This window comes from Oncorhynchus mykiss, chromosome 6, assembly GCF_013265735.2.
Source record: "Oncorhynchus mykiss isolate Arlee chromosome 6, USDA_OmykA_1.1, whole genome shotgun sequence".
Lineage (NCBI taxonomy): Eukaryota > Metazoa > Chordata > Actinopteri > Salmoniformes > Salmonidae > Oncorhynchus > Oncorhynchus mykiss.
This window is the reverse complement of record NC_048570.1, coordinates 73,247,938-73,261,166: the sequence shown is the minus strand read 5'-3', so window position 1 is coordinate 73,261,166 and position 13,229 is coordinate 73,247,938. Positions and strand designations below refer to the sequence as shown.

The following is a 13,229-nucleotide window of genomic DNA, read 5'->3' as shown; positions in this document are numbered from 1 at the left end:
CAGGAGGAGTGGGGGGCAGCGACTCTCTCCCAGCAGCCACTGCAGTGTGGAGGGGTGGCCCCTGGAAGGCTACTTCAGAGCCCCTCTGGGTCTCTTTACTGCAGGCCCGTCTGTCACAAACAGCCACCTGCCTCCCCGGCTACAGCCCACAAGTGCCTCTGCTCTTCTCTCCTCCGCACACATCAAAGCAGCTCCACAGATTGTCTGGGGCCTGCTGCAGATGTACACAACAACACATATTGTGGGAGATGTTTCTTTGATGACAAAAATAATGCAGCCTGAAGAAGAAGCGTAGCAACATTCTGTTCTGTCTTAATTTATCAGACTGTGGTATTGAATTTTTATTGGGATGCTGTGTAGTGTAATACACGCTTTACTGTTGATGTCACTGGGTCTGTTCAGCCTAATAATAACCTGTAGCAGATTATAGTCGGTTTGGTGCTGCCTATCTGAGGGTCCCAGGGTCCCTACGGCTTCACAGTATTAGAGACAGTACCCGTGGCTGGGAGGAGGAGGCAGGGGCTGGGCATGTGAAGAGTTCCCTTTTACAAGCACAGAACAATGGGTGGCTGTTGAGCCTGTATCTTGGCCCCAGTGCATCCTGGTCCAGAGAGAGCCTCTAGTGAGGGAGTCAGGCGGCCTTGGGAGCTGAGGGGCCCGGGCAGGCCCTCTAGAACAGATACCCTCTCAGAGGCTTTGTTCCACTGTCGTATTGTCTCCCTATTTATAGTTTCATCAAATCTGTGTGTGACGCTAAAATGCAACTCAATACGTTGTTGTCCTCTTCTTTTAGAGTGGGGAGGATCTCAACTCAATACGTTGTTGTCCTCTTCTTTTAGAGTGGGGAGGATCTCAAGACAATACGTTGTTGTCCTCTTCTTTTAGAGTGGGGAGGATCTCAACTCAATACGTTGTTGTCCTCTTCTTTTAGAGTGGGGAGGATCTCAACTCAATACGTTGTTGTCCTCTTCTTTTAGAGTGGGGAGGACCTCAACTCAATACGTTGTTGTCCTCTTCTTTTAGAGTGGGGAGGATCTCAAGACAATACGTTGTTGTCCTCTTCTTTTAGAGTGGGGAGGATCTCAACTCAATACGTTGTTGTCCTCTTCTTTTAGAGTGGGGAGGATCTCAACTCAATACGTTGTTGTCCTCTTCTTTTAGAGTGGGGAGGATCTCAACTCAATAAGTTGTTGTCCTCTTCTTTTAGAGTGGGGAGGATCTCAACTCAATACGTTGTTGTCCTCTTCTTTTAGAGTGGGGAGGATCTCAAGACAATACGTTGTTGTCCTCTTCTTTTAGAGTGGGGAGGATCTCAACTCAATACGTTGTTGTCCTCTTCTTTTAGAGTGGGGAGGATCTCAAGACAATACGTTGTTGTCCTCTTCTTTTAGAGTGGGGAGGATCTCAACTCAATACGTTGTTGTCCTCTTCTTTTAGAGTGGGGAGGATCTCAACTCAATACGTTGTTGTCCTCTTCTTTTAGAGTGGGGAGGACCTCAACTCAATACGTTGTTGTCCTCTTCTTTTAGAGTGGGGAGGATCTCAACTCAATACGTTGTTGTCCTCTTCTTTTAGAGTGGGGAGGATCTCAACTCAATACGTTGTTGTCCTCTTCTTTTAGAGTGGGGAGGATCTCAACTCAATACGTTGTTGTCCTCTTCTTTTAGAGTGGGGAGGATCTCAAGACAATACGTTGTTGTCCTCTTCTTTTAGAGTGGGGAGGATCTCAACTCAATACGTTGTTGTCCTCTTCTTTTAGAGTGGGGAGGATCTCAAGACAATACGTTGTTGTCCTCTTCTTTTAGAGTGGGGAGGATCTCAACTCAATACGTTGTTGTCCTCTTCTTTTAGAGTGGGGAGGATCTCAACTCAATACGTTGTTGTCCTCTTCTTTTAGAGTGGGGAGGATCTCAACTCAATACGTTGTTGTCCTCTTCTTTTAGAGTGGGGAGGATCTCAACTCAATACGTTGTTGTCCTCTTCTTTTAGAGTGGGGAGGATCTCAACTCAATACGTTGTTGTCCTCTTCTTTTAGAGTGGGGAGGATCTCAACTCAATACGTTGTTGTCCTCTTCTTTTAGAGTGGGGAGGATCTCAACTCAATACGTTGTTGTCCTCTTCTTTTAGAGTGGGGAGGATCTCAAGACAATACGTTGTTGTCCTCTTCTTTTAGAGTGGGGAGGATCTCAACTCAATACGTTGTTGTCCTCTTCTTTTAGAGTGGGGAGGATCTCAAGACAATACGTTGTTGTCCTCTTCTTTTAGAGTGGGGAGGATCTCAACTCAATACGTTGTTGTCCTCTTCTTTTAGAGTGGGGAGGATCTCAACTCAATACGTTGTTGTCCTCTTATTTTAGAGTGGGGAGGATCTCAACTCAATACGTTGTTGTCCTCTTCTTTTAGAGTGGGGAGGATCTCAACTCAATACGTTGTTGTCCTCTTCTTTTAGAGTGGGGAGGATCTCAACTCAATACGTTGTTGTCCTCTTCTTTTAGAGTGGGGAGGATCTCAACTCAATACGTTGTTGTCCTCTTCTTTTAGAGTGGGGAGGATCTCAACTCAATACGTTGTTGTCCTCTTCTTTTAGAGTGGGAAAGATCTCAAGACACTCGTGAGAGCTTAGACTTCAAAGACAAGTGCTTGGCAGAACGCATGGTCTTAAGTCTTCATTGAAATTGTTCCGAGGGCTCTGTTGTGACCGTGTCCTTGTCGGAGAAATTCCTCTCTGCTAGGGCATAGTGACAAGACAGTTTTGTGTGTGTGTGTGTGTGTGTCAGGCTTACTCACACTCAGAGGCTAGACAGTGGTGAAAGTCATTAATGGTGAAGGTCACCAACGGAAAATTCAGAACATTGTCTGGAATCTACCTCACCCCTGGCAACGTTGGAAAACAGACCGCTGTTGTACAGAGACAATAATACGGTACCTTCTGAAACCTTCTGATGGCTTGCCTGTCACCTACAGTAAATAGTGAATGGTACACTGAGTCATTACAGTAGACACTGAGTATTACAACAGTAAGGCAGCTAGCTATAGACCCTGTATCAGATAGATCCACAAAAAAACTGCTAAGACATATTACTCTTCTTTCTTCGGGATGTTTTCTAGGAATTACACGATGTATCAATGATTCCTCATTCCTACTTATATTATTTTAGCATTTTTTAGCAGTTGTAATATGTCTACTAGTCAACTGGTCTACAGGGTGGTGTCTCTCACCATGCGCTGCTGGGCTGACACCATGCTGTCCCAGTCACTCTCTGGAGGGACACTGCTGAGGGGCTGCAGTTCGTCCATGGAGCCCTTGCTGTGGAGCAGGCTGTGCAGGGGCAGCTGGGGCGTCCCGTGGGCCTCGGCACTCTCCTCCTTATCCCAGGACAGGTGGTCCTGACTCATTGCTTCCTCCCCATCGGCGACGGAGGCAAACGGAGAGGTGGCTTGCTTGGAAGACATTATTCTGCTGTGGAAGAGAGAAAGAGAAAAGGACAACCGGTCAGAAAACTTCAAAGCCTCATAGTTAAAAGTCTGACAGTTTTATGACCCCGGGACGACAAAACAGCTGATGTCAAATTGTATTTATGACAGGTATGCTGGATGTTTCACCATCCTCACATCAACCTACACCTGTTGGTGCCCTGAAAAACAATGTTGGACCTGACTCAAAGTTGGAGAAATCCTATCAATGGTCATGTGGCCTGCTGAGGAGGTGTGAGAGCAGGCCATGGGGCTTCTCCTAATCCTTTGTTTAATGTAAATGGTGGAGATGAGGCTGGAGCGGTGCCTGTGTCTGGGCCAGGCCCAACACTCCCTCCCTCCACCCAGCCAATGATTAGGCCGCTAAGAGGGTTACTATACCACATAACATGCTCTCATTGAAGCTCTAACACAGCCCCACATATTTTCCCAGTCAAGCCCCAGTCAATAATGACCCTAGATAAAGGTAAACATGACAACACTACTCTATCGCTCCAAATTCAGATAATGCCTTAAACCGCTTTTGTTTATGATAAACAATTATAAGGAGATGACGAGTCATAGTAATGTGCTTGTCCTCTTAATTAGCAGAAGAGCCTTAATTGATTGAATTGAACAGTTGACAGAACGATCCTGCCACCAAACACAACACCAACCCCAAGCTGCTTCCTTTCTACTTCCACTCTCCAAATTAGCAAACGATTAACTTTTCAGTGCTACACTATTTCTCCAGGCCAATAAATCCTACTTAAGCAGCTTGGAAATCAGATCCTGGCAGTGGAAGACAGAATTTACAAATCTGTCACACACTTTCATGAATATTACAGTGAAGAGTGTACTTGACATATCAGGTGCAAAGAAAACAAATGCTAACAGTGTTTAATTTTTTTACGTAGCTTAACATTTCCCCTCATAGAATTTTACAGCTAATTTAGCCTCTTCTTACAATTACAACGCCACCCTCATGCTGTGACCTACAATTACTGAAATGAATACTGTGCCAGAAAATCTAATTATACGATTGGTATTAATAAGATAATAATATGGCATTCCTACCGATCTGAAGTGGGGAAAAGGGCCAGTCCATATTTACTGGTCATTTTCTTTCCCCCATGCCCCTGATCTGCCTCTATCTAAGCTGCTGGGTATTTAACAATGAAAACAGCATGTGAGCCTCAAGTCTAGGTCTAATCTCTGCTGTAGCATCTTCTATGCCAGGGAGAGGCAGGGATGGGCAGGGGAAGACAGGGAGAGAGGGAGGGGAGCTCAAGGTGTGAGAAATATGTCCCATTCTCATCTCTTCCACAGGGTCACTGTGACAGAGGTTTAGCCACCCAATTATCTAGGCTATGGCTGGAGGAAGGAGACAGAGAGGTTGGTATTCTAGGTCAAGGGCTGTGGTGTGATCGTGTCCTTGTGTTGCCTGCTGGGAGGACCATGAGACAGACAGACAGACTCCACCGTACCTCACCAGACTCTGCCAAATTAATGGCATGGGGTTCACAGAGGGCTCAAAACAAACTTGACACAGGGAGAGATTAACACACAGTTTGGTGTTAGAATAATCTGATCAAGAGTCTATGTGCTTCAGACACTCCCCGTACGTGAGGATTGTGCACATGGCATGCCGCTGTTAGGCCCGAGAGCGCTCAGCAGCCTCAGCTCCACTAAAGAATGACTAGTTCACTTGAAGCCGTGCCATCCTTTTACACACAGTGCTGAACAGCAGAGCAGACTGGCACTCTCAATGTGAACTGTTAAATACAGTTCATTAACTGAGTTCAGAGCCAGCACATTACTGTATTTCACAAGGCATTACAATAAAGAGTGTTGAAAACACATATACGTATTAGGACATCCAAGTCTTACAGGCTGGCAGGCAAACCCACGCACACACACACACACACACACACACACCTAAACACACACACACACATACACCCACCCACACACACACAGAGGCACGTAGTTGTATATCAGTATTTTTGGTGGTGGTTAGGGTGAAAATGGGAAAATGGCAGCCAATGTTAATCACCCAGGCCCCAGCAGCTGTGTCAACAGGGCCAGTCTGTCAGGTACCGTAGTGCTGGGAGGGAAGGAACCTCACTCTCTCTCAGATCGGCCTGTGATGTCTTCTGTTTTCTCTAGAGAGACCCAGCTCTCAATTTTAATCAGACAATAAATTGTTTCCTGTAATTATATGAGAAGTAATTCTCAACTGGCCTCCCTGGTTAAATAAAGGTGAAATAAAATAAATACAAATATCAAATAGAAAATGGTCTCGAAATTGAGAGTGTTAATCCGAAATCTAAATTCAGAGCAAAGTTCAGAACTTGCATGTTGAGAGTGATGGTGTGCTGTGAGGAAGATGGGGGTGGAGAGAGGTTTGAGAAGGGGGAGGGCTCGAGTTAAGAGATTCCACCACATTTTTTATTCATGCATCCAAAAAGCCCGGGCCTCCAGCACAACAAGCTCCTGTCTTCAATGGAGTGCGAGAGTGAAACAAAGCACTTCTTTTGTATGACACAGTAAATCAAGTGGTATTATTTTACCACTAAAATATTCAGTCTCTCAGGCACTTTTACCCCGGTCTCCAGCCATCAGTCAAGCTGCTGAGGCGTGAGAGAGACAGAGTGAATAGGGCTGACTCCATCCTCCTGTAACATGTGTCTACAGCAATCTTGTTAGAAAATGCAACAGATCTGCGGCAGGCTCCGTAACAGTATTTGTCAGTGGGTTAATAATTTATTAGCAGAGCTGGGAGGGCTGCGCTCAGCTAAAGAGAGCACAGAGCGAGGGTGCCCCACCCCCCAACCTCTCAGAGGCCCTATACAATACCAGCTCTCATTATTGAAGGGAGAGAGAGGGAGGGATATTGCAATAAGTCTCAGAAAATGTCAGAGGGCAACAATATGTACATTATATAGTCCCCAAAGCCTATGCTGGGATATAATGGTACACAATGTGAGCGTTTGATTCCAGAATTGTTTGAATTAAACAATAAAACACAAGGTGTTTCATAGAGTAGGAGAGCAGCTGGGGTCCAGGTCCACAGTGGTGATTGAGAAACATTGAATAACAGAGTATCCAAGGCTCTGGTGAGACACTCATAAAAAGGCTCAATAAAACAACCCGTTTATACATTGTTTACAGTGCATTCTGCACTGCTGCTATTCCTTTACCCTTATCAATAATGTAATGTGTTTCTCTAGTAATGAAGCCCAATATGTGCCTTTGTGTACATTGAGCAGTGAGAATATGGCAAACTGAAGAAGCCTCTCTGGTGTGAATTCTTGACAAGCCGTCTCCCCTCATGCTTGATTACACAATAACAATGGACAGCTAACAAACCAAACTAATCAATAAGAGCATGACATGTTGCCTGCCTTCTCCCAGACAAAACCCCAGTGACTTTGCAGAGGAAAGAAAGAGGAAACTGTGAAAGAGAGAAAGGGTCTTTAAATAGCTGACAATACTGGCCACATTTAAAGGATTAGGAGTGAAGGCTCATATGGCCTGGAATGCTTTGAGTCATGAATTGTTGCCACTGATAATGTTTCATCACGCGACAACCTCTGTTTAATTGGTTAGCATTAGAGGACCCTAGGTCTTATGACTGGGCCGTGTGTCTGTGGCTATCGCATTTCCTCCTCTATCGTAACAAGCTCTGACTTTCAGCCCGCTGTCGCTGCTCTTTCACGCTGCTGACCTTTTATAGACAATGGTGATAAGTAACTCCACACCAGACCCCCCCCCCCCCCCCCCCCCCTCTTCGCCCATCGCCTGCCTCGCGCCCCACAACCCCCACACCTCTTCCCTCTCCTCCCAGCCTTAATCACAGGTCACTTCAGCAGAAAAATATTAGCCCCCTTAGCCCCCTTACCCTCAGACACCACCAACCAATTTTCTTTGTGGGGGAATAAGGAAATACGTTGTTAAAACAAGAGGACCATTGTTTGAAGACATAACGATAGGTACGCTGGATATGGCAAGAAGCTGCTTTATGACTGAGCTTCAGGTTTCCATGGGTAACGACGTGCAGGCACACACACACACACACACACACACACACACACACACACACACATACACACACACACACACACACACATACACACACACACACACACACACACACACACACACACACATACACATACACACACACACACACACACACACACACACACACACACACACACACACACATACACACACACACACACACACACACACACACACACACACACACACACACATACACATACACATACACATACACATACACACATACACACAGACACACACACACACAAATGCAGAAAATAAAAGGTGTAAATGATAATGATTTGGGGAAATATTCCTTAATGTAATCTTTTGATTTTCTCTAAAGAAAAATCTAAAGTTATTTGAAAACAAAGGCATTTCAACAGAAACGGACAATTGGGTGAACATCTAAAAAGCATGACGTCTTTAGACAACATCGACTGGAACAAAGTTAATAGGTGAAATATGAACATTACATCATACTAACAATGGAAAACTAAAAATGTAAATACGAACCGTTATCACAGGCCAGCACAAGAGCCATTTGGTGCACCTAATGAAATATCATTGTAGATGTAAATACATTACACACCATGCTGGTGAAGGCACTGTGAGAACATGGTCAGAGCATCACAGTCTACACAAAGACGATACAGGCTTCACTCGAGAGCACAAGTCAGGGCTCACACACATAGTGGGAGAGAGAAATAGGTCATATAAGTTATAGTATTCAATTTAGTTTAAGCAATCAACAATACATTAAAAAAAACTCATTTGAGGACTGAAGGCCATATTTCCTTACATTTGAAAATATCTTTTGAATTTCCTTTCAATAGACACTCAATATTGTCTATATTTTACAGATGGATAGAGCCAGGCTCATATGAGCCTGAGACTGGCTGTACAACGTACAAAGGGAAAAAAATATGTCTTCCTCTAGAGGTCTTTGTAACATCCTATTCCCCCACTGTTGTCCCAGGTGACATAGCAGGGATCCACAGGGTCTTCACCTGGCATAATATGTTGCTACCTCCCAGCTCCCAGCTGGAAATTTACTGACACACTCACTGCCGTTTAGCACAATTAAATGATCGCCTTCCATTGTGACTGTGTTTGAGATGAACCTGGCACCCCATACATAAACATATAATAATGATTCAGCTTCTACCGCTCTCCTTCCCTCTCTATATAAAGCACACACACACACACACACACACACACACACACACACACACACACACACACACACACACACACACACACACACACACACACACACACACACACACACTCCACAGCAGCTAACACTACCTTTGAGATCCAGTAAACGAAAAATCGATGGTGAGGAACTCCTTACTTCCTACTGTAAATTATAAAACAGTTACAATATTCACAGTTTATTTATGATAATCAGATTTATTTTACATTATTTAGATTGTATGGATTATACAAACAAATGGCTCTGCTAGACATTATAGCTTTAAAATATATATATATATATATATATATATATATATATAGAGATGTTCATATTAAAAGTTAAAATGAACATCTCACTTCCATGATATCTATTTCAGACAATAATATAAAACTGTAATCCAAGGAGAAAAATTCAAGTGGACAAAGTAATTATGGGTAATGATATAAAAATATTGCAAATGGCTGGGGAAATACATACACCCTAACAACGTAGCTGGAGAGAGTTGTTCCTCTATAAATGTTGACCTTCCCCCTTCAAAAAGTCAACTCAATTACACAAGCACTTCATCCCCACTTCACTCACTCTCCTGATGCTTTCTCTATTAGAAACCAACGTAGTTACTCCGTCTAAAACCCACACTCAAAAAGACAGCCACCCAGAGCAAATTAAGCAAGCCTCCTCAAGTGCACACTTTAGATATAGAGCATAGCATCCGTAATTACTTTGCACAGTAAATTATTTGCAATAATATCCTGTTGGAGGAGCCGTCTTCCGTCTCACTTTAAACACTTGTGCAGCTGGATTAGTTAGACAACCTGGTTGGTGTCCTGCCCCCCCCTTGCTAGCTGCTAGGCAGAGCCTGACAACAGAGGCTGGTGCAGGTGTGAGAGCGCTGAAGTGGCTCTGTCTGTCTGTCTGTCTGTCTGTCTGTCTACCCAGTGAGGGTCGAGGAGCACACACTTACAAACTGAGCCGCTCGTCTCCACCGATGCCCCCCTCCGCCACTGGCCCTCTTCCTCCCGATCCAAGAGAGACAACTCCAGCGCTGGATGGCATAACACCTCCTCAGTTCACCAGGAGCCAGAGGGGTACACACACTCACACTCTCTCTCTCTCTCACACAGATACACACACACTCTCACTCACTCTCTCTCTCTCTCTCTCACACACACACACACACACACACACTCTCTATCTCTCTCACACACACACACTCACACTCTCTCTCTCTCTCTCTCTCTCACACACAGATACACACACTCTCACTCACTCCCTTTCTCTCTCACACACACACACACACTCTCTCTCTCTCACACACACACACACACACACACACACTCTCTCTCTCTCTCTCACACAGATACACACACACTCTCACTCACTCTCTCTCTCTCACACACACACACACACACACACACACACACACTCTCTCTCTCTCACACACACACACACACACACACTCTCTCTCTCGCTCTCACACACACACACACACACACACACACACACGCACTCTCACATGCACAATCACACACACTCACGAACACACGCTGACAGGCCAAGCGTCCAGTGCATTACTTTTCCCATCTGTTCCACAGTACTCTGTCTCAGAAGGCATCCACGAGGAGGAGAAGTAGAGGACAGAAATAGAGGACAGAACTAGAGGACAGCCAGGAGCAGCACACATAGGAGCAGCACCCACAATAAAGAACAGCACCAGAACTACTGCACCACCTCAGAACTACCACTCTCTCGTCCAGCCAGCGGTCTGGCGCTAAAGAGATTGAGAGGCAGGAGAATCAACTTGTTTTTTCCTTCCCTCTCTTTCTCTCTCTCTCTCTCTCTCTCTCTTACACTCCCCCGCTCCCTCTCTCTCTCTCTCTTACACTCCCCCGCTCCCTCTCTCTCTCTCTTACACTCCCCTGCTCCCTCTCTCTCTCTCTGAACGTGTAGAGGTCTGGGCCTTCTGGGTGATGCAGTTCCCAAAGTGCCTTCTGTCACTGCCACTGCAGTTAAGCAAACTTTACAGCCAGTCAAGCCATCAACCAACACAGGCTATTCGCTGAGCAACAGTGGAGCTTTGTGGCTCCCCTCCCAGTTGACAGTAAGTTATGAGCCCTTTGTGAGTGCAGGGGAAGGAAAACAGAGATCGGAATTTGGCAGGAACATAATAATACAGAATTCTCCTGTCTGTGGAACCTGAAGTTTTCATGGAAACAATCAAGCATTGTTGGAGTAAAGAAAAGCGACTGACAGATGAAATATAGTGGGGGGCCCTTTTAGGAAAACAGTCAACAAAGTGCCATTCAGGCCAGGGCCTTTCTGTCATTTATAAAGATAACTTCTATGCACTTGAGAGTTTAGAGCAAAGAGTTCAGATTGAACAAATCAAGTGTAACATCTCCCACAGTCCACAGTGCACAGAGCTGTGGAGAGGACTGGGGGTGCCAAACAAGTAGGCTGGGGGGCTGCCAGGCATCACAAGGTTCCTAGAGATACACAATGAGTATATAGGGGACAGAGAGGGAGGAGAGAAGAGAAGGGGGAGAGGAGAGAAAAGGGGCCCCTGAAAAAACGCAGAGAGCCGCCCCAAAAGAGCAGGAACAATGGCTAATTTTGAAGGAGTCATTTTGCAGGGGGACAGAAAAAGAGAGGGACAGTGGAGACACAGAATGGATTATGAAAGGAGGGGGGGGGGTATTCTTCTGCATGGCAGGAGAACTGTGGGCCTCAGTCTTTGGCCTGCTCCTTATGAGGTCATCACTGGCAGCCATTGCCCAGAAAAGTTTGGTTGGTACAACTGCCGTTTGGACATCTGGAATGTCGGCACACAGTGGCCTGCTTTCTCCGCAACTATCCTGATTCTTTTCTTTTCCAAAAATAGGACGCTTCGCCAGCGCTGGTCACTCAATTTGGAAAATGTACAACGTCTAATGAAAAGAATAGCAGTTTTGTTCTCTTTTATTCTCATCTCATAGATGGGAATGAGGAAATTACCTTCAACGCTGCTTTGATTAAGCGGCTCTATTCTAGGGATTGGCTGGACAACAGCTCATTAGTTACAGTTAGCCCCACCCCTAATTCTTTGGGGATTTGTTTTCTTTCATTCTTTCTTTCTCTGTTTTTCTCTCACTCACTCACTCATGAATTGAAAGAATTCATTGGGCGCGCAAACAAGGCACACAAATGTGTCCACCTTTGTCACTCTGGACGTTTTTCTCTATCTTAGTGCCTTGTATGTTCTCTGAGGGACGGAGGGAGGTTGAGAAACTGATGCCTGGGATAAAGGGAGGGAAAGGGCCATATTCTGAGAGTGGCAACGTTTCATGTGACACGTCAATCGGAAAATCAAAACAGGGGTAGTTCATTTGCTCCACGCAGATGAGACCATGTAGAAGGGACTGATGAATAGAGGTCAGGCAGGCCACACCTCACAGACATTGATTGCCGATTTAAACCACTGAAACCAATTCATTTGCCCTTGTTGAATAGAAAGCATGGTCAACAGTGTGTAACGCTGTGACAGGTCGGACGGGAGGGCCGAATAAAAGTGAGCGGCTAAACGAATGCTTGGCAGCCAGCTCTGTTTGGAGGTGGTTCAGAGTTATCCTGCTGACTGACAGCCCATACAGAGAAAAAGAGGCTGCAAGGAGAAACGAGATCTGAGGAGCCAAACCAGAACCACCTGCCATTGATCTGAGTAATTGCCCCAAAATTTGGTTCACAGAAGACATGTACAGCCCCTGTTTAGCAATGCTTCACTCACAGAGCGGCACGGAGAAAACCACTATAACTGAATGGGAAACACAGTCTAATAAAATCAGGGAGCTGACAGACATGGTTGAAGAGAAAAATGTGCAGTATATGCAGTCTGAGAGAACAGGCTCTGTACAGGATTAGCCGCTGACTGATACAGAAAATGTCTCACCAGTGGGCTGTTAACCATGTGTCTGACCACTGATACTTCGCTCAAACTCACACTGCATTCATCTATATGTCAAGATGCCAGATAAAAAGACATGGTAGGCCTCTGTCGAAATATAAATATCACCGCAAATGATAAACTCACTGCAATCTATTACCTAGGAAAAAACATAAAATAAGACTTCTTTCTGCCTGGTCAGCAGTGAGTAGGTTTTGATGGGGAAATGGGGCCATTATTTCCCCTCTCACTATCTCCATCACAGCCCCAGGCCTCTGGTAGTTTCTGTTAGTCAGAGGCAGTCATGTTGACTAACACCTTGGTGGGAGAGGTTTCTCTTCTTTCCTGGCAGACGTAGACCACGCATGCATCATGACAGGCATTCAGAATGAAATCATGAACTAAATTGCTTTCTTAAAAAACCACAAGTGTGAGCCAGGGGTTTGTGTCTGTGTCTGGCCGGTGGCCACGTCCCTCTGGTTCCCAGGCAGCCTCTCAGGCAGCCTCTGCCCGGCTCTGTTGTGGTTCCCTGCTACCACATTCATTACGCTCAGCGCAGCCCGGCTCAGCCTCAGACTCGCTACACTG

The 13,229-nt window shown here is 45.4% G+C and overlaps 1 protein-coding gene across 19 annotated transcripts in view; it reads right to left on the bottom strand.

Annotated features, from left to right (window-relative positions):
* LOC100136290 (SOX-LZ) overlaps positions 1-13,229 on the bottom strand; it is a 201,271-nt gene that overhangs the window by 131,083 nt on the left and 56,959 nt on the right. For 10 of the 19 annotated variants that reach the window (XM_036979115.1, XM_036979122.1, XM_036979116.1 and 7 more), the window contains 1 exon segment: positions 3,220-3,460. In XM_036979115.1, the coding sequence (XP_036835010.1) occupies positions 3,220-3,460 (241 nt within the window). 19 annotated transcript variants of the gene reach the window in all.